We start from the raw sequence: 19,617 nt of genomic DNA on the forward strand, positions 1-19,617 counted from the left end.
TTCTTCTTACTTCCTTGTAATGCATAACAGAAGAGAAAGAACCTTGTCCAGTAAAAATGTTTACTTTTCATAAAATGAGAACTTCCGTAAAAAGGCATTTTAAAATTTTTATTATTTTTTATTATAATTTGTTCTTCATATACTGCGATCATATGAAAATGAGGTAACCAGAGACTATGATTTCTAAGAAAGCTATGCAGAAGTAAGACTATCCTGAATGAGAAAGGCTGGGTTGAGAGTGCATCTCACGGGTCAAGACTCAATGACACGAACACATGCCCCAGTTGCCCCGAGGTTCCAGCCAGCTTGATGTCACCATATATACCCAGACACCTTACGATTATCAACTTTATGAGGGAAGTGTGACCAAAGGGGTCGGATATTAGTATGAACTTTTTCTGATCCCAGAAGTAGAAGGGAGAAAAAGAGAAGACAAATAGATCTGGCTTGATATTGGCATATGATGGGTCCAAGAGTAAATTACAATAGTACGAAGCCTTTTGACTAGAGAAAAATCTATACACTTAAGATGTCTTAAAGCAATACATGCATTTATAAATAAACATGATATAGGAGGAAACAAAACAAATAAGAAATACCCCTAGGCGAAAAGGGAGTTTCTTCTGCATACCAGTCATTATTACAGGAGCAATAACTACAGATCAATGCAGGCTCTGTGTATTGCAGGGAAGAGGGTTTGCTATTAAATCATGAGGTGATGCCACTACTCCTTTAATCATGTGACATGCTTCCCAGTAGGGAACACCACCATCAACACGAACCACTGCTGAAACAGAAGCACTGTGATGTATGGCTGCCTTACAGAGGCTGTTTCTAAGCTAGAGGATCAGTATTTGTTTTCCAGAAAGACCTGCTATGGTCTTCTACACATAATCCTCTGTCCTGGTATGTTTTTTAACAATTCTATTTTTAAAGATTTGATTGGCATGCAGAACTTTAGGGACACACCTGTTATAAAATGTAAAGCACGTAAACCCGTGAGATAGAAATAAACAGAACACCTATGAAGTGTGGGGTCAGACTACATGGTCACCCAGGGTCCTTCTGGTTTTAGCAGGCTGTGAAACAGAAAGGTGCTGGGAGAGGAAAAATGGTAGGATTATAGTGATCTTCTGTGGCACCAGTGAAAATTAGATTACTATTCTAAGTTATGTCCTCTGAAAATTGAGTTTGTGTCCTAAGATTATGTCTACTGTGAGCCCAAAGCAGACACATTTGTGCCTACACTGGCTTTCGCCAGTATCTGTTCTGGAAATAAAACTTCACCTGAGTCTCTTTAAGAGCAGAACAAATAATGCTGGAATTTGTCTTCTGGCCCAGAAAATAAAACTAAGAAAGGAACCAGAACATAGCCCTTTAGAATGAATCATACTTCTTTGAAAGAAAACAAGAAAAGACTTAATTTTAGAAATGTTCATTAGATGGTATTATGCTAAACTGTATTTTAAAAATTAAATTTATTGGGATGATATCGGTTAATAACATTATACAGATTACAAGTGTACAATTCTGAAATACATCATTTGTGTATCAATCACATTGTGTGCTCACCACCCAAAGTCTAGTCTCCTTCCATCACCATATATTTGACCCCCTTTACCCTCTTCATTCTCCCCCAACCCCACTTCCTCTCTGGTAACCATACTTTGTCCTAAACTGTATTTTTTAAAAAAATTTTTAATTGTGGTAAAATACGTGTGACATAAAATTTACCATCTTAATCATTTTTAATATCCTAAACTGTATTTTGTCTACCTACCTTGTAAACTGTCGACTCTCTTCGTGAACTTCCATCTCTGTGCTTTTAAACTCATTTAGTTCTTTTCTTATTGCTGCCTACATAGGAGAAAACAGATAAACAGAATTGTTACTTAGGTCACATATTTCCTGGCATATTCCACATCAACAAAGCAGACCCTCTCTTAAGGAATTTCTTGGAAAAAGGCATTTCTAATTTCTACTAGGTAAAGTTACGATAAATGTAATATCATGCTATAGCCAAACTAGAACTAGGATGGATTACCTTCAAGTTGTTGATGACAAGGCAGAGAGGCGCCAGGGGTCCAACTGATGAGTCACACACATCCCCTACCCTTGATGACCACAAAGATAGTGCAGGTCATGAGATTTTCTGAGCAACAATATCATTTTCCTATTAAAGTTCTGCAGTTATACCATCCATAGTGACATGGCTCTGACTAGCTGCCACAGAGCATTAGAGAAGGCAGTTGCTATTCAGTCTTTAATAATGAAACTTAAGACAATTAGAATTAAAATTCCAGCACAGCACTTAAAGGCACTCAAAAAAAAATGCCGTCACTTATTATTTAACAAACACATAAAGCATGCCATGTAAGTGCTGGGGTTTGAAGAGATACTTATGCCCTACAGGTTGTAAAACTGAGATACTCATCAAATGTTAACATTAGTTATTATTTATTAACTATAGTGGCTAGACAATGGATGGTTTTTTGTTTCAACTTTGTGTTTATCTTTATTTCCTAATTTTTCTACGAAAAATGATTTCTTCATATAAATTTAAAAATACAAATAAAAACAGCTCCATAATCTCTTTGAAAAATGGACTCTGCAGCCAAAACACAGAATGACATTACAAACCACACAGAATTACTTCACTGAGAGATATGAAAATCTACTTTGTAGAGGGAAGATAATAAATACTAGAAAAGGAAAAAGAGGAAAGCCCTGAGGCCTCTCTGGCTTTCTTCCTTAATACCTGTCACTCTGCAATACACAAGTTTTTCTCCCAATGCTCCTTTCAACGTTATCTTTAAATCCCATTGTCACAGATTGCCTTATCTCTTCATATAATTCCTCAGTCCCTGTAGCTTCTATGGGGAGCCTGTAGCTGGGAACTGTGGCAATAATTCTTGCTACTGATTTTTGGAAGAGGTGAAGCAAGAAGAGGGATGTCTGCGGACCCGAGTTCCCTGCATTAAGACTATACATCTTGCCGCACCAGTGAGATCAACAATGAGGACATGTTTTTTAAATCACTGTACAAATTGGTACCTAGAACCAGGAGCTGAAATTGCAAAGATGCTCTATGCAATTTCCGATTAACATTTATCAAAAAGCCTTCCTTGAAAGGAGTTTTTTAACATGGATTATGGCAGAGAATCCTATCTCTGTGTTCATTTGATTTTATTTTTCTTATTTTTTAAATTAGTTTCAAGTATACAGTACATTGGTTAGACATTTATATAGTTTACGAAACAATCCCCCTGATTACTCTATCTTCCCTCTGGCTCTACACAGAGCCATTACCTTACTGCTGTCTGCATTCTCTATGTTGTGCTCCCCATCCGCTGACCCTCTCACCCACTGTTGGTGGAACTGCAAATCGGTACATCTGCTATGGAAAACAGTCTGGAGGTTTCTCAAAAGGCTAAAAATGGACCTACTTTTTGAACCAGCAATTGCATTTCTGGGTATTTACCCAAAGAAAACCAAAACAATAATTTGCAAAGATCTATGCACCCCTATGTTCATGGCAGCACTATTTACAATAGCCAAGATATGGAAGCAACCTAATGCCCATCAACAGATATTGTATAAAGAAGTTATGGTTCATATATACAATGGAGTATTACTCAGCCACAAAAAAATGAAATCCTATCATTTGCAACGAAATGACATGGAATGACCTAGAGGTGATTATGCTGAACGAAATAAGTCAAAGAAAAATAAATACCATATGATTTCACCGATATGCAGAATCTAAGGAACAGAAAGAAAAATGAATCGAAAACAGACCACAAATATAGAGGACAGTTGGGTGATGGCCAGAGGGGAGGAGGGTGGGAGGCTGGGAGAAAGCAGTGAAGGGTTAAAGAAGTACAAATCTATGTTCATTTTAAATTTCTCCTCTGAATGTAAGGTTTCAGCAGAGCAAATGGAAAGTGGTCCACTTAGCGTCAGAAGTCATAGATCCTAGTCTTAGTCTTACCTATGCCTTCGGCAGCAGTGCTACCCCCAGTGAGTTACTTTGCTCCAAAACCTGTTTTCCTTCGGGAAAATGGGGATGAAAATTCCTCACAACATTATAAGAATCAATTAAGTACATATTTGAAAGTGCTTTGTACACTGTAAATATTCAATAAAATGTCATTATTCTGAGGCTTTTGAAAAAAATGAATTAAATTTTAGTTTGTGACTGTGGCTAACAATTCTCGCATTTTTATTTATAGAGAGTCTACTATGTACAACAACTAATGTCACAAAAGAAGACTCAAAGACAAATAAGGCAAAGTCCTTAATAGTAGCTTGGCTACTGATTGATCTAAGATTGTGGCAAAAATCAATGAAAGCATTCTTTGAGAATCAGTTGGGAAATGGAATCTACAAAAAAGAGTATTATATAGTTTATTTTTAATTGTAAATTGTGTGCTACACGTCCTTCATATTCATTCATTCATTCGTTCATTAATTCATTCATTTTTTTTTTTTTTTTTTTTTTTTTTACACCTACAGTACCTGGTCTTCCTAGGTGGTCTCCCATCCAAGTACTAACCAGGCCCGACCCTGCTTAGCTTCCGAGATCAGACAGGATCAGGTGTGTTCAGGGTAGCACGGCCGTAAATTACATCCTTCATATTTAATAACATTTACAATGCATACACTTTTTCCAAGAGAGCCAGTTCAATATTTACAGGCGTATCCCACATGCTCATCTGCCATGTGACCTTGCCATTCTCTCGCCAAGAGGTGGCGTCTCTCTCCCTGGCCTTGGATCTGGGTGAGTTCTGTGATTGCTTTGAATAACAGAACACAGCTGAAGTGAGGCTGTGACAGTCTGGGATATAGCCCTTAACTGGCCTAGCATCTTTTGCTTCCTTCTTCTTGGAAGCCAGCTGCCATGTCAAAAATACACCTACTCTCAGGAAACCACACTATAAGAAACCTAAGGTACAAGCAGAGGTGCTGGAGGATGGGATGCCATGTGGATACAGAGAGCAGCCAAGGAGGCAACAAGGCAAAGATGAGTTAGTGAAGAAGCCATTTTAGAAGTAGATTCTCTAATCCCAGGCACCTTACTTGATGCCATGTAGATCAGAAACAAACCGACCAGCTGATCTCCTCTTGGATTCCTAACTCACAAAATTGTGAGCAAAACAAGAGGGTTGTTTTAAGTCATTAAGTTTTGGAGTGGTTTGTTACAAAGCGGTTGATAACCTGGATGCGATTTCAAGACTTTCATCTCACATATAGTAATATGGAGTTCAAATGACTTGCTAGATATCAAATGGACATTAAAGTACAAAGATGGGACTTATGCACAGGTTTTCTTACTTCAAGTCCTCCACTCTTTCTAATAAAATGAGCTTCAGAGCCTAAATCATCAGATAATTGGCTCAGATCTCTAAGAGCTGGTTTGAAAAGAGAAATGACAAGTCAGTTACAGGCAATAAACGTGATGTGAAATTATAGGAACTAGTTGCTTGAAAAAATATATCAGCAAGATGTAAATGTATGCGGTTAAGGAATTGCAATACTAATTTTAAAAGTTCACTGAAAAATGACTACACTTTTATTCCAAGAATTACTTTCTTACTATGTAAAGAGAAGGTTTTCTGGGAGTGTTATGAGAGAGAAAAAAAAATAGTTAAGACCCTTTATGTTAGTGAAATAAATACATGCACAATAATTTTAACTCTTTTCTATACAAAGAAGACCAGATTTTAGGCCTAATAACTATTCATGTAACTGTAGGATATGGGATAGAAAGAGGCAGGTTGACGTGGCACTGGAGCCTTAACCATGTTGGGTTGGAGCCGCAATGGGAAGTAACTGAGCTGAAATTAAGTATTTCTAGAACTGAAACAAAACAAGCCCTGAGGAGATAACACTGACACCAAATATGTAATATTTTTTTGGTATTATGAGAATTACAGAGAGGAGAAGGGAAACAAAAAGGACTGAAACTAAATTTAAAATTGACGAGTGGTGTCAGAAGGTCTGTTTAATCGTTCCCAGCCAGCTCAGGAGTCAGCCTGGCCGGAAGCAACAGGCAATTTGTTGAAAATACGGTCTCTGTTGCCTTCTCAAATAACACGAGCTATGAAGCCAGGATTAATTAGAATTCCCATCATTTTGATGTCTTTGTTTGTTTCTTTGATAACAATCTGATATGGAACTCAGAGGGAATTCCTGACTATTCGTCTAGCTCAATGTCATGGGTAAATGTGTTCTGCTGCCAGGGCAACCACAAACAGGCCAAAAAATATCTTCCTTTATAATTAAAATTTCAGTCTTTTCTGGGACCCGTTTAGCTAGTGTGTTCCTGACAGGTTAAAATATTCTATTCATCTCTATGACCAGTTTATCTAGGATAATATTTAATATACTGTAAGGTTTTTAATTACTGATTACTGAGAAACCTGTTGGATAACTCCACGTATCATCTCAAAATTCTGGATTCTCTCACTGGATAATTTTAGACTAGATTGTACATTGAATGAATGAATAGTGAGAATGTCACCGATGGAGAACAAAGCTTAGAGTATCAAGTCTGATCATGAATGTAAGACAGGTAAGAGCTACTATTAGAGCTGGAACTCTAGATACTCCACCTAATTCTCAAGATAGGTATCTGACCCTACCCTAGTGTGGAAATTCTAGTTAAAGGACTTGGCCAAGATCAAATAACTACCTAGTGGCTAAGTCTGGAATCAAATCCATATGTACCAGCTCCAAAGCCTACCCTCTACTCTACCATGGAGCTACAGCCTACCCCAGGGAGATGGCAACTGCAGTGTGAGCCTCAGTCTCCAGGCCAAGTTGATGCCTTCTCTAGCTCTACCTGTCAACTTAGGGCTCTTTCTCTACTTCAGCACAGACACAGACAGGGCATCTATATCTTACCATATGTGTATCTGTTTCTAGTGCTCCACCCAAGCGCACACCTTCTAAAACTAAAAAATCTATTTTAAAGGTGAATTAAGCTCAATCAAATTCACAATGAATAAGACCTTTCTATCACTATTTCTCTTTCCCAATTTAGAAAGTTTAATAAGGCTATGAGATCTGTGTGATTCCCAGCAGCACCAGCACAGTGTTTCCATGGAATGGACATTGATTGATTATTGACTGATTGGCTACTTATCTTTTTCTTTATGGCTGAAGTTCACACTTTTTAAAATGCAACAAGGTGTCTTAGTGGGGCTAAGAAAATAATACTAAGAAAAGAGAGAGAAAGGATGGCTCATTGAGGCTGGCAGGAAGTTCACTGTTTGAGAACAGAGGTGGAAATATTTACTTTCGATATTTTTTTTAATGGAATATATAGTTCAAAAGCTAAAAGAATAAAACTTTCTACTACGAAAGTTAAATCGCAGATTTTTATACCAATTAACGTGTTGAATAAAATATATTACGTACTTTGAATCTTATCAATATAAATTATGAAATGTTTCATTTTAAGGTAAACAACAGAAAAACAGAAATCCTTCTTATAATGATAGTTAGTGCATGCTATTTTCATTCTAAAATAAAATATACATTAAGATCATTAATAATTTTAGTATCTATGGGTAATAAGTAAGTTTTCATTATACTCATTTTTTAACATCTAAAAGAAACTATTTTTTCAGTGTTTGGTAGAAAACTATTTTTAGAAATTCTTAAAAATCCAATGCATTGATACATATTACAATTCTTATTTTTTCTTTCTGCATTTTTGAATATTCTGATTTTTGCCAATGAACATGTGTCACTTGTGTATATACAACTACCCATTAATAGTACTTTAAATTGTTGCATTTTTCTATTTTCTATCTTAAAGAAATACATTTTTTTTAGTCTAAAAGAAATTATTCTTATTTTTCTTCAAAAGGTAAAAAAATACCACAAAACAAATCCAGTTCTAAAAATGCTGTTCTTTAGAGCTTAAAAAGTCTCAAGAGAAAATGAGCCTCATATTTCAATAGAGAGGGGCTCTGCCTGTGCTCTGGGGCTCAAGGTTTGACCTGCGGGGAAGATGAAGAAATTCACGTGCCTTCAAAATATTTCTGGACATGAAGTCTGCAAAAGAAAATGTGACCACACACTTCTCCCCTGCAGCCTAGAAATCCAGCACAAGAATCTATTTTTGTTTGAACATAAAATTAAAAGAAAAATCCTCTCTGTTATAGCTAGAGATGGACAAGCTTTACCTTCTAACAACAGACAAGAGTTAGAAAGGACTAGTTTTAGGGTAGTGAAAATTTAGTTTCCATATGAGAGTGGTTAATCATTTAGACTCTCACTACTTGTACATTTTGTTACTTACTGTGACTTTTACTCATTTACTTGGCTACCTCATACCTGCCTTTCTGAAGTTCGACATTTGCATAACAAGATAGCTGAGAATGGTGGGTGTGGCAAATTGTATTTTCCAAAGATGGCAGCAATAATAAGTCTAGCTCACAACATGACTTTGCCATGCTCCATCCAGAGGTGGAGGCTAATTCCCCTCCCTGATGCTGGGCTGACCCTCTGACCTGCCTGTAACTAACAGAATGTGGTAGAAGTGAGAGGTTTGGTACTTTTCAAAGCTGGGTCAGAAAAGGTCATGCAGCTTTTACCTGGTTCTCATGGGGCACTTGTCTTGAGAAAGAACTCCGAGGCCACCATGCTGAAGAAGCCATGTGTAGGTACTTTCATAGATAGCCCCAGCTAAGTCCAGCCTCTGAGCCATCCTCACCAAGACACAAGCCATGGGAAGAAGCCATCTCAGACTCTCCCCAGCAGCCCATTTGTCAGCTGAGTAACACTGAGTAACCTCAGTCAACCCATGAAGGGCAGAAGAATCATCTACCTGTGCCCTGACTAAACCCCCAATCTATAAAATTGGTTAGATATAACAAAACAGTTGTTTTCAGCCACTAAGTTTTGGAATGGTTCATTGCACAGAAATGGTGACTGGAATAGGGTAGACTAGGAGTCAGTAAATGAGAGGTGTGCGACCGAAAGCCTACAATTGAAAGGAAAGGATGACAGAAGAAAACCTGTGTAAAGGTGTATGCTATTTCTTGCAAAACGGCAAACCAGGTGCCTTGACTAGTTCTTCTATTTAATAGTAACTAAAATGCTGAAAATTACACTTAAAAATCATCTTAAATGTACTGATTGGCTGGTAAAAGAAGAATACTTTAATGAAAAGGAATAAATGAAGATGAAGCCCTGAGAAATAAGGTAAGCAGAGCACTGAAACTGGCCTTGACCCTGAGAGCATCTGTTGTGTTAAATCTGGTGACTTCAAGCCGTCATTTTCATAGCCTGGTGAGATACTGAAGACCAGAGATGAAACTCACCCAAGAGGGAAAGTCTAATAAATGATCTTCCAGCCATAAAGTGGAGCTCATATGGCATGCCCTCAGTATAAGGGTGAACTAAAATTTATGACCCCCAAAGTACAGGAAAAAAATATGCATGTTGGTACTTAGAAGGTGAGGGAGAGAGGAGGAAATTTACCCTGAGAATTTAAATAAGTCTACCCTCAAATGGGTTTATAGCCTGAATCATAGTACTAAGGTGGTCTAAAAAAACTCATCTTAATAATCTAGTTTAAAAATAATGTAAGATAAAAACAGGCTTCACAACAAAAAGCACTTCCTAAAAGAGTCTCATAATAAAGATTTCATTGGGTACATGTAATCATTCTAAACATATATACATCTACTGACATGATCTCAGAATATATGAAGCAAAATTAACAGAAGTATAAAGAGAAGGAAAAAACCCATAAATGCAGTGGGAGATTCAACGTATCTCTCTTTTGGTACCCAATAGATGAACAACAAACCAAAAACTCACAAAACAAAAAAATAAATGAGTAAAGATACAGAAATCTGAACGAGACTAATGAGCTTGATCTTTGAGCATATTAACAGTAAAAATCCCAGTGCTTAAAGTCACACTCCAAACAAATTAAATCAGGATCTTTGGAGGTGAGACTTAGGTATCAGAATTTTTAAACCTCCCCTGCTGACTGCAATTATAGTTAACATTGAGAACTACTGACATACAGGGTCATTAAAGCCTCTAGTGCTTACATTAGAAAATAAGAAAGGATGAAAATTAATGACCTAGAGCTGGGGTCCCCAAACCCCCTCCCCCACCTCCTCACCCTGGCCATGAAATGGTACTGTTCCTCGGCCTGTTAGAAACGGGCTGCACAGCAGGAGGTGAGTGGCTGGAGAATGAGCGAATCTTCATCTGTGTTTTCGCAGCCACTCCCCAGTGCTAGCTAGCGTCACAGCCTCAGCTCCACCTCAGATCATCAGGCATTAGATTCTCATAAGAGAACCAGTCCCTGGTGCCAAAAACGTTGGGGACGGCTGATCTAGAGAGTCCATCTTATGTTAGAAAAGAACAGCCAAATAAAGTTAAAAAAATTGGAAGGAAAAAGATAAAAGAGCAAAGAGCAACATAGAAAACAAACATATACCAAGGACGATCAACTAAGCTAAAGGCATATCTCATACCTTCTCAAAATATCAATTCTAGGTAAATGAAGAACTTAAATATAAAAGCAAAACTATAAACATTTTAGGAAACAGAATTAGGGAATACATTTATGACTTTGGTATGGGAAAATTTTTTTTAAACAAACAAAATCCATGCCTTAAGGGCACTGTGCTAAATTTAATAAGTCAGACAGAGAAAAACAAGTACAATATGATCTTATTTAAATGTGGAATCTAAAAAAAGAAAAAAAAAAAAAAGAACCTCATGCCAAAAGAGATCATATCTGTAGTTACCAGATTTGAGTATAGAGGGAACGTACCACAACATAATAAAGGTCATAGAAGACAAAATCACGGCTAACATCATATTCAAGGGCGAAAAGCTGGAAGCTTTTCCTCTAAGATCAAGAACAAGACAAGGATGCCCACTCTCACCACTCTTGTTCAACATAGTACTGGAATTCTTAGCCCGAGCAATTAGGCAAGAAAAAGAAAGAAAGGCACTCAAACTGGAAAGGAAGAAGCAAAACTGTCACTATTTTCAGATAACCTGATATAACATATAGGAAACCTTAAAGATCCATCAAAAAACTGAACTAACAAATAAATTCAGCAAAGTTGTAGGATTCAAAATCAATACACAAAAATCTGTTGTGTTTCTGTACACTGATAATGAACTAGCAGAAGGAGAAATTTATAAAAACAATGTACTGTACACTTGAAACCAATTTAAATAAATAAATTTAAAAAAACGCTACTGGAATTATGGAGTGAAAAAAAAAAAAAAGAAAAAAATACCTAGGAATACATTTAACCAAGGAAGTGAAAGACCTGCACATTGAACATTATAAGGCATTAATGAAAGAAATTGAAATGCACACAAATAAATGAAAAGAGATATGCTTTACACAGAAAATAAGACATCATACATAGTAGGTGCTTTACAGAATGAAGCCTCCTATTAAAAAGTGTCAGTCAGCACAGAGTATAATTAAATATCTAGTTCTAGCATTCAGACTGGGTGTGATGTGTGTTTATTCAATATCAAATTTTGCTTAGAGATAAAAATTAGAAATCATTTTTTGGGATATGAGGAAAATCTTAAAGTGAAGAATTTAAAAACATAGTTGGCAAAATTCTTTGGCTATAGAATGATAGTACCCATAAAATAACTAGTCTTTCTCCATGATAGAATCCTCTAAATATTTCAGTTTTTCTGAACTGTAAGCCATGATATAGATTAGAAGTTGGAAAACCATGCCCCCTGCAGGCCAAATTTGACCCACCATCTATTTTTCTAAATAAAGTTTTTATTGGAACACATACACATCTACTTACTTACATGTTATTTCTGGCTGCTTTCATGCTACAATGGCAGACCTGAGCCATTGCAACAAAGACTCCATGGCCCATGAAGCCCAAAATATTTATTCTCTGACCATTTATAGAAAATGTGCACCGGTCTTGTCATAGATCAATACCTTTCCCACTGTTACATCCCTTTAAAATAATAACTGAGTATAAGTTATATTTTCTAAGAGTAAGGATAAATCATGGCTATGGGAAAGGCTTGCTCTCACTCCCCCTACACCCCCAAAACAAAATTCAGGTTTGAATACAGGCAGGTTACATGGTTACAAGAACTAGTTTTCTCCAGAGACTTAGTTCAAAGAACTACATCGATATTACTAAATCTATCACATAAGTAATCAAAGTCAAAAAATTATTGGGATATTTGCTAATATCTAGTCTCCTAGGATGACTGGCTGGGGATAGGTGAGGATTGGGGCTTTTAGAAAAGCAATAAAATCATAAGTAAATCAGGTCATGGCTAAAGCTACTAGAGTTCTTGCCTTGTCTGCAGGCGTCAACCTGGCCCAGGGCTTGTCTGCCCGGCGATCATAGTCGGGAGAATCGGTGACTTCTACGTACTCATTAAACCGCAGGATCCTTCGAGCTTGTAGCTCTGCCACTGTGGGTCTCAGGCTGAGCTGCAGGAGAAAAGGGACAGAGGGGTGAGTTCAGTAAACCATTTACAGCTTCAGGGTGGCTAGTCTTCTATAGAGAGCTTCAAAGTGATAGTGAAATAAGGTCACTTTCAGATATCGAAAAAAAAAAAAAAGAATGCGGAAAAGGCAGCAGCATCTTGGGAGTTTCTAATGAGAACTAGAAAGCGGTGTGCCCTAATTTTGAGACTATAAAAATCATCATTGTTAGATAGGTCACAGTCTTTAGCAACCATCTGTATTATGCTATTTTCCTCAACTTGCCTGTTGTGATAAAGGTGCCTGTCATCCCTGACATAGGGAACATGAAGCGACACAGACACAATAGAAATCCAAATATAGGATGGCTGTTTTGAGGATTGAATTATCAAGACAAAAAGCCTGCAACTTGTAGAAACGAGAATAATAATCTTAGCTCCTATTTTACTAAACTTGTCTATTCAGAAATGCACCAACATATGACAAAGAAATGATCCAGTGAAGGGTATGCCTATGGTGGTCTTCCATGAGAGGCAAAGGATCCAGGCCCAGGTTGACATTTACCCTTGGCCAGAAAAGCTGATGTGCAGGAATAAGGAGTGGGGACTTGCTGGAGAACAGCACTTCAGGGGCCCTAAAACTTAAAATCAGCTGTCGTCTTTAAGATACTTCTAATAATGTGGATTCCTCCTGTTGTCTTTGTCAAATTCAGTTTTACAGTTACATTTAATCTACCCAGCTGTGTATGTATTTGCTTTTCTCTCTTGGTCCTTTCTCAAGCCCAAGAATGAGACAGAGATGGTTCTGAGAGACTAAAGAAACACAGCCCCGGGTTGGCAGGCATCACCTACTCTTCGTTATCGAGGTTTGTGGCTCTTCTGAGTTGGGAGATGTCTCAGTATTGTCAGACAGGTAGACCCAGGCCTCTGTTTTACCCATGGGGTCCATTTTCTTGGAGGTGTGTTTTATTTGCATAGCCTCAACTTTGGGGAAAATTAAGCACAATCACAAAAAATATTTTCCTGGTTAAAAACACACCATTTCCTGGGCCTCAGTTTCCTCTTAAATAAAACCAGAGGCTGAACTAAGTCAATGTTCTAACATTTAAGGCTTTTGAAGACTCTTAGAAGGCCTGGCACTATACCCTGAGCCCCCCTGGGCTGGGATATGGCAACTGCAGTGCCTTCTTGCTTCACAAAGTCCTGGTAGGCACTGGACAAACAAAGGAATACTCTAAGTGGTTCTGTTACACTCTCAGTTCCTGTCCAATCTATACTGGTAGCTTCTTACTACCTCTCCAGGGCAGGTAGGGTTAAGGAGGAAGAGAAACCCTTGCCTCTGGGGACTGCCCAAAAGGCAAGTGACTGGTGGCTACACAGGTCAGAAACTCGTCATCCAGTCTTGCTCTTCAGGACTATGCCAGTCACAGGGTAGCTATTAGTGGCGTGGGCTGTCCCGCGCCTATGGCAGGGAGCTCTTCTTCTATCTCTCTTAGAATGCTTTTGCTGTGGACTCTCAAGCCAGCCCAGATAAATGTGGGCCAGGTCACACACTTCACTGCAGATGTCATACTTTACTCATCCTGCCTTATCCAGGTGTGAAAGGTATACCTGAAGAATTACTGAACAAAAATTTATAATGAAATATAAACTGGTAGTTTTTCCAAAGACTATCACTATTTTAACATTTACAGGAAAAAGCAATAGCCCTGGTATCAGATTTCTATTTTCACAAATGTGTGGAAACAACTGTCTGAAGTGAGCCATTTGTCAATTTGTGTAACACTGCAGTAGGCAGGCTGGATGACCAAGTTCACTTAAAAAAATTACTCGCCCAGCTCCGATATGGAATAGTGGCAAATAGTAACAAAATATTTATTTGATATATCCAAGACTACATTCACTGAAAGTGTTAGCATTTTTTAAAACTAAACACGGAAATGTTAATAATGGTTATCTCTGAATGGAAGAAATCTGTGTGATTTTTTTTGTTTCTTTTTGCTCTTAAAAATGTTTTCACACAGATTATATGTTACATTCACAAACATTAAATGCACTTAAAAACTTTTGATTGTTAACACCGAAATTAACATATCATGCAACTATAAACATAAACATAATTTACACTGATTTTAATGTCTATGATCAGTTAGTAGACTAATAGAAATAATATTATTCCTAAATACAAGATTTACATGTAGAGAGCTAATTCACAGTTAAAAAATGAAGTGTATCTCAAAACACACATGATCATTAACAGTCACAGTTTCGTCACCTTTCTGCTGAGTCTGCGTTTAAGTTCCATTTTTGCTTCTTGTTCTTCTTCTTCATTCTTTTCTGTTTATTAATGGGGGGGAGGAGGCATGAACACTTTGTTACTACAAATAATTTTATAATTAGAAAAGTAGATCAGGCCATAATTATTTGACTCTAACAGATATTGATCGAACACTCCACCGACATTCTTAAAAAGTTTCAAAAGATTTTGCAAAAAGATCAATCATTAATGTGTGTGTGTGTGATATTTTTCCTTACAGGACTAGTTTATTTACTCGTTGTAAACCTTTTTGCTTCCTGACTTCTTATTCTATTCTGAAAAAACCACAATAATGCTCATATTTTGGTGAAAGCCTTTCACTGCTGATCGTCTCATGGGCTTATAAGCACAGTTTATCAGAATGCAGGTAAAAATTTACTGTGAATCTGGGCTTCATGTGAAAATCTGAGACATGTCAAAAGAACAAATTAGAACCATGTGATGCATGTTTGAGTTGCTTTTCATAGAAGCAGAATGTAATCATTTCTTTGGACTTTGCTTTCAATGACAATGTTCTGAATGGGGTTATGTTGTGCTGTTGATGGAGATGATTTATTTTCTTGTGACTTTGACTTTCCAAAGTCTTATCTTTTTTTGGTCCTTTACCAAGTAGTACAATTTAATGGCCAACTTAAATAAATGGCATCCAACAGATGGGACTAAGAGAAAAATGTCCAGAATTTTAAAAGTAATAAACACCCCTTCAAATTTTAATGGTTGCTTATTTGATGAACTTCTCTGTCGCTTCCTGTAGCTCATCATTTGTCTGATAAGTGAGCATAGATTTTACTCTTTGGGTACCAATGCTTACAAAAAAGCATCTTTTAGAAAGTGCTGTTACGAAGTCTATTGAAGGAAAAATCACTCTATAAAGTCTCAATCAAAAGGGTGAAGAGATAATTGTATTTATTTTTAAAATTCAAACAAACTTCTTACCACTAAGATTAATTTTATTATGAATAAAATATCACCATGCAATATTGCAATATTTGTATTTGTTAGTTGAACATGCTAAATCTCTATTAATTTTTCTTATGTGGATGGGGAAAGTATGTATATTCTTCTGAAATACTAATCTTAATTCATAAGAAAGAGGATGACCAGTCTGAATATTGAGACAAAAAGTGAACATAAACTGAAATTATCCTGCAAGAAGAAACGACTAGTTAGTATGCTTTCATGAAGTGCCTGTGAGTGTCAAATAAATTTGGTTATAACTCAGATTTCTTCCTATGAAAATAATATAGGTATCATTTGACATCTTTAAAATATACCCTTAGGGTCAGATAATTACCTTGTATGAGTTAGATAAGGATTGTAAATGATACATAACAGACAAACACCAAATTTGTAGTTCCTGTGAGTCAAACTAGGGCTTTACAAGGTCAGGCCTTAGATGATGATATTAATAAGAAGAAAAATACAATCCTTAAAACATTTTAGTCAATTTTTCCTATATAGTGATTATGTTACATTTAAAAGGTACTTTTAAAAGACAAAAAATTGGATATCTAATAGACTCAAAGCTAACAAACTCTCCAGTTTTCATGAAATACACAAAATGTCATTTCCTTGATGAGAATCTTAGATAATTTTGCCTTATTAAGCATATTGTACATCTAAGTGACAGCCAGTGACGTTTTTAAAAAAAGAAGGGCCAACTGCAGTTAGGGGAGCAAAATAAACAAATTTTACCATTTGGGAATTCTTTTTTAACATCAGGAGCTGACTTCCTTACATTTTCCACATTAGAAATTGTACTTTTAAAGAAATTGGAGGAAGAAGGTGGAGGGAAGCCAACGTGACTGCTCTTCTTGTTAGTCACTGAAAAGTCTCTTACAAAGAGTCAAGGTTATATCTTAAACTAGTTTTAAAAAATTTAGAGGTTTTTTTTTTAATGTTTCTTTCCTTTTTTTCGGGGGGGGCGATTTATTAGAGGGCTAATTATGAAGTCGGATGCAAACTTTTCTGGTCACTTTAAAAAGACTGGGAGAATGTTCACGAAGGAAGTGACATGGCTCATTGACAAATCTTGCCCTCAGTAACTCTCATCAGAGCAGAGAAGGGGCGGATATTTCAGAATAGCCACAGGAAGCATTTGCCATAAACACACAAGCAATACATGAGGTTTAACAGGGTGTGCACTACAGGAACGCTGCTGAGCTTGAGAGTGTTGTCCAGAGCTTTTGGTGGATGAGTTATAAGAAGTAGAAAAGGCACTGAAATTTCAGTAACTGGAGTATTATGTTCTTGAGTCATCAATTCAGATAAAATGGGGTTCAAAAGGCCAAACATTTTCTGTGAGTTTCTCTTTTTGCTGTTTTACATGTTTCTGTATGGGTGTTTTTAACAAATGAAAATACATTTATAAACCTACTTTGAAATACATCAAAAAAATGAATCAATGGATGAACAGATATGTGATAAAGCAAGATATGATAAAGTAGATGATAATCGTAGAATATAAATGGTAGATATATATGGGTGTTTACTGTAATATTCTTTCAACTTTTCTCTATGGTTAAAAACTTAATAATAAACATTTCATAATACAATGTTGGGGAAAAATACAAGCAAAATCCTATAGCCTAATACATTTTTCGCCCTATAAAAGATATAGCTAGAATTATAGTCACAGCTAAATAGAATGAGAGGATCCTTATCTTTTATCCCTGTCCTGAAAAAGATGTTCCATCTACATCACTTTTCCTGATAAGCAAAAGCTGACCTTTCAAGCTCCTAAACTTGCTTTCTATTTTAACAATTTTAAGAAACTGGTTCTAAAATGCATAGCTAAATATAACTTAATATGTATTTTAAAATGCTAGATGCACTAAAATAGGAACAAATCAAGTAAGCTGTGGTACTGGGAATGATACTAAGAAATAAAATTTGTCCTGTGGTCTCCAATTAAAGCTATTAGCATTGACTGCCATCTGACTTATGTTTATTAAACTAGCAATGGGCTTAGGTTGGAGGATTGCTAAATATTTAATGCTGTGAATAATTTCCTTAGTTTGTCAAGAAAAAAATAACCTCATTAAAGTAAGCGTCCTTAAAAATCACATCATGTCACACATAGGCTTCTCTTCAAATAGACAATCATGTTGCTTTTGAATGAAAACTGGCGATGAACACACAAACAAACAAGAGCAATCTATGTGGAAGAACCCAGAGGCAAAGAGGCCTGAGTAAAGTGTCATAAGCTACGGCATTCAGCTCCCTGGCACTGCTCTGCAGAATGCTCTGGACGACCTCCGTCAGTTCTCTTTTCTGCTTCCCTTAGCCAAACAATATTATGTCAGGAGATCATAAGCCAGTTATCAGCTTCTCCAGACTGGAAATGTGTCTTTTGTTTCAAGAAAAAGTATGCTTAAACAAACGGAAAAGGAAGTAAATAAGGCTAAAGTCAAATCTGAAGTTGACTTTGGCGTCTCACTCTTTCCTGAACCTCCAGGAAAATGGAGTAGAAAAGCCAACACAGCACTTAAGATCAACGTGTGACAAATTTCTAGATCTATGAAACAGTTCCTCAAAAAAACCAAACACCAATGTGGTTTAGTACTCTTTGTTTCTCAGGAGCAGGAAAGGATTACCCAGAATTTGCTCTTCCTTTTTTTCTAGGTATTGTATCAGGCATCCAACAAAATCTGTGTCTTAGGAACTTATGGTATACATTTGAGCTTATCTACAAGTTAATTCAATAGATATTTTCCAGGAACCAATTATCAAAAGCCATGAACCTTTTTGGTTCTGTTTTGTTGTCGAAATTAGAGGTTGCTACCATCCTATTTTAGAAAGCTAAAATATCTTTTTCTTTTGTAGCCATGACTTTTTCCCTCTACAAAGTGGCTCTTGTACACATTGACGGTCACTTAAGTCCTTTCTTGGGCTCTATTCCAGATATGCTCATGCGTGCGCGCGCGCTCTCTCTCTCTCTCTCTCTCTCTCACACACACACACACACACACACACACACACACACAAAGAGAAAAAACATTCCAAGAAAAAAATCCCATAGATTGGCAATTTCTCTCACTGTTCAGTCCTCATTCTTGGGTTGCCTTAGTAATAGCAACTGTAGTATAAATATGCTATTAAAACCCTTCTTGCCTTCAGTAAAGAAAACAACTCAGATTGGAGAACAGGGATCATCCAGACAGGCTAAGCTGACTCTAAAAGCCTGGCTGAAAAAGATTTCCCGCATGCCAGTGGCTCGTGACTATTACAGTACTATCCGGAGCTCTGCCCATCACAGCTTTTTTGATATTTCATACAACAAAAATCTTTTTTGAAACTGGGTTAATAATATATAAAACTGTAGTGGCGCAATTTAAAAATATCCATTACTTAATTCACTGTGGTTAATGACCACATTGATACACTACAGCACGACAAATTGTGTTTCCATTAATTTGATAGCTTTAATATATGAACTTCAATAATTTTAATATGATTGGACTGGTGAGTGAAAAGCAGAGTCAAAGAAAACAGAAGGAAATATAGAATGGGAAAATAAAGTAGGAAAATGAATGGAGAATTGCATAAGTACTGACAAAATATAAATAACTCAAGAGGGAAACAGTTATCATAACAAAGGAAAATGAAATGGATTGAAGAATTCTTTTTACCATAATAGTTTTAAATCCAGTCATTTGTTAAACCTGGCAGCAATCTGTATTATTATTCATCTTTTAGAAATGTTTGATTTATTTCTTTGCGGAATCTCTGTTTTTTTTCTTTGACATGTATTTGCAAGCAGACTAGAGCATTTTATTTTATTTCATTTCATGCTTTGGTGAAAGAATACATGAAATATATTTCAT

At 36.5% G+C, this 19,617-nt stretch overlaps 1 protein-coding gene and 1 pseudogene across 1 annotated transcript in view; both read right to left on the minus strand.

Moving 5' to 3' along the window:
- Nucleotides 1-19,617, minus strand: part of PHACTR2 (phosphatase and actin regulator 2) — a 224,887-nt gene that overhangs the window by 16,552 nt on the left and 188,718 nt on the right. Inside the window, exons 9-11 of the mRNA XM_023528333.1 lie at nucleotides 14,750-14,811; nucleotides 12,344-12,481; nucleotides 1,781-1,857 (exon numbers count right to left, since the gene is read on the minus strand). Coding sequence (XP_023384101.1) covers nucleotides 1,781-1,857; nucleotides 12,344-12,481; nucleotides 14,750-14,811 — 277 coding nt within the window. The remainder of the gene's footprint in view (nucleotides 1-1,780; nucleotides 1,858-12,343; nucleotides 12,482-14,749; nucleotides 14,812-19,617) is intronic.
- On the minus strand, nucleotides 4,507-4,625 carry LOC111737198 (annotated as a pseudogene).

Source organism: Pteropus vampyrus, unplaced genomic scaffold (genome assembly GCF_000151845.1).
Source record: "Pteropus vampyrus isolate Shadow unplaced genomic scaffold, Pvam_2.0 Scaffold24, whole genome shotgun sequence".
Lineage (NCBI taxonomy): Eukaryota > Metazoa > Chordata > Mammalia > Chiroptera > Pteropodidae > Pteropus > Pteropus vampyrus.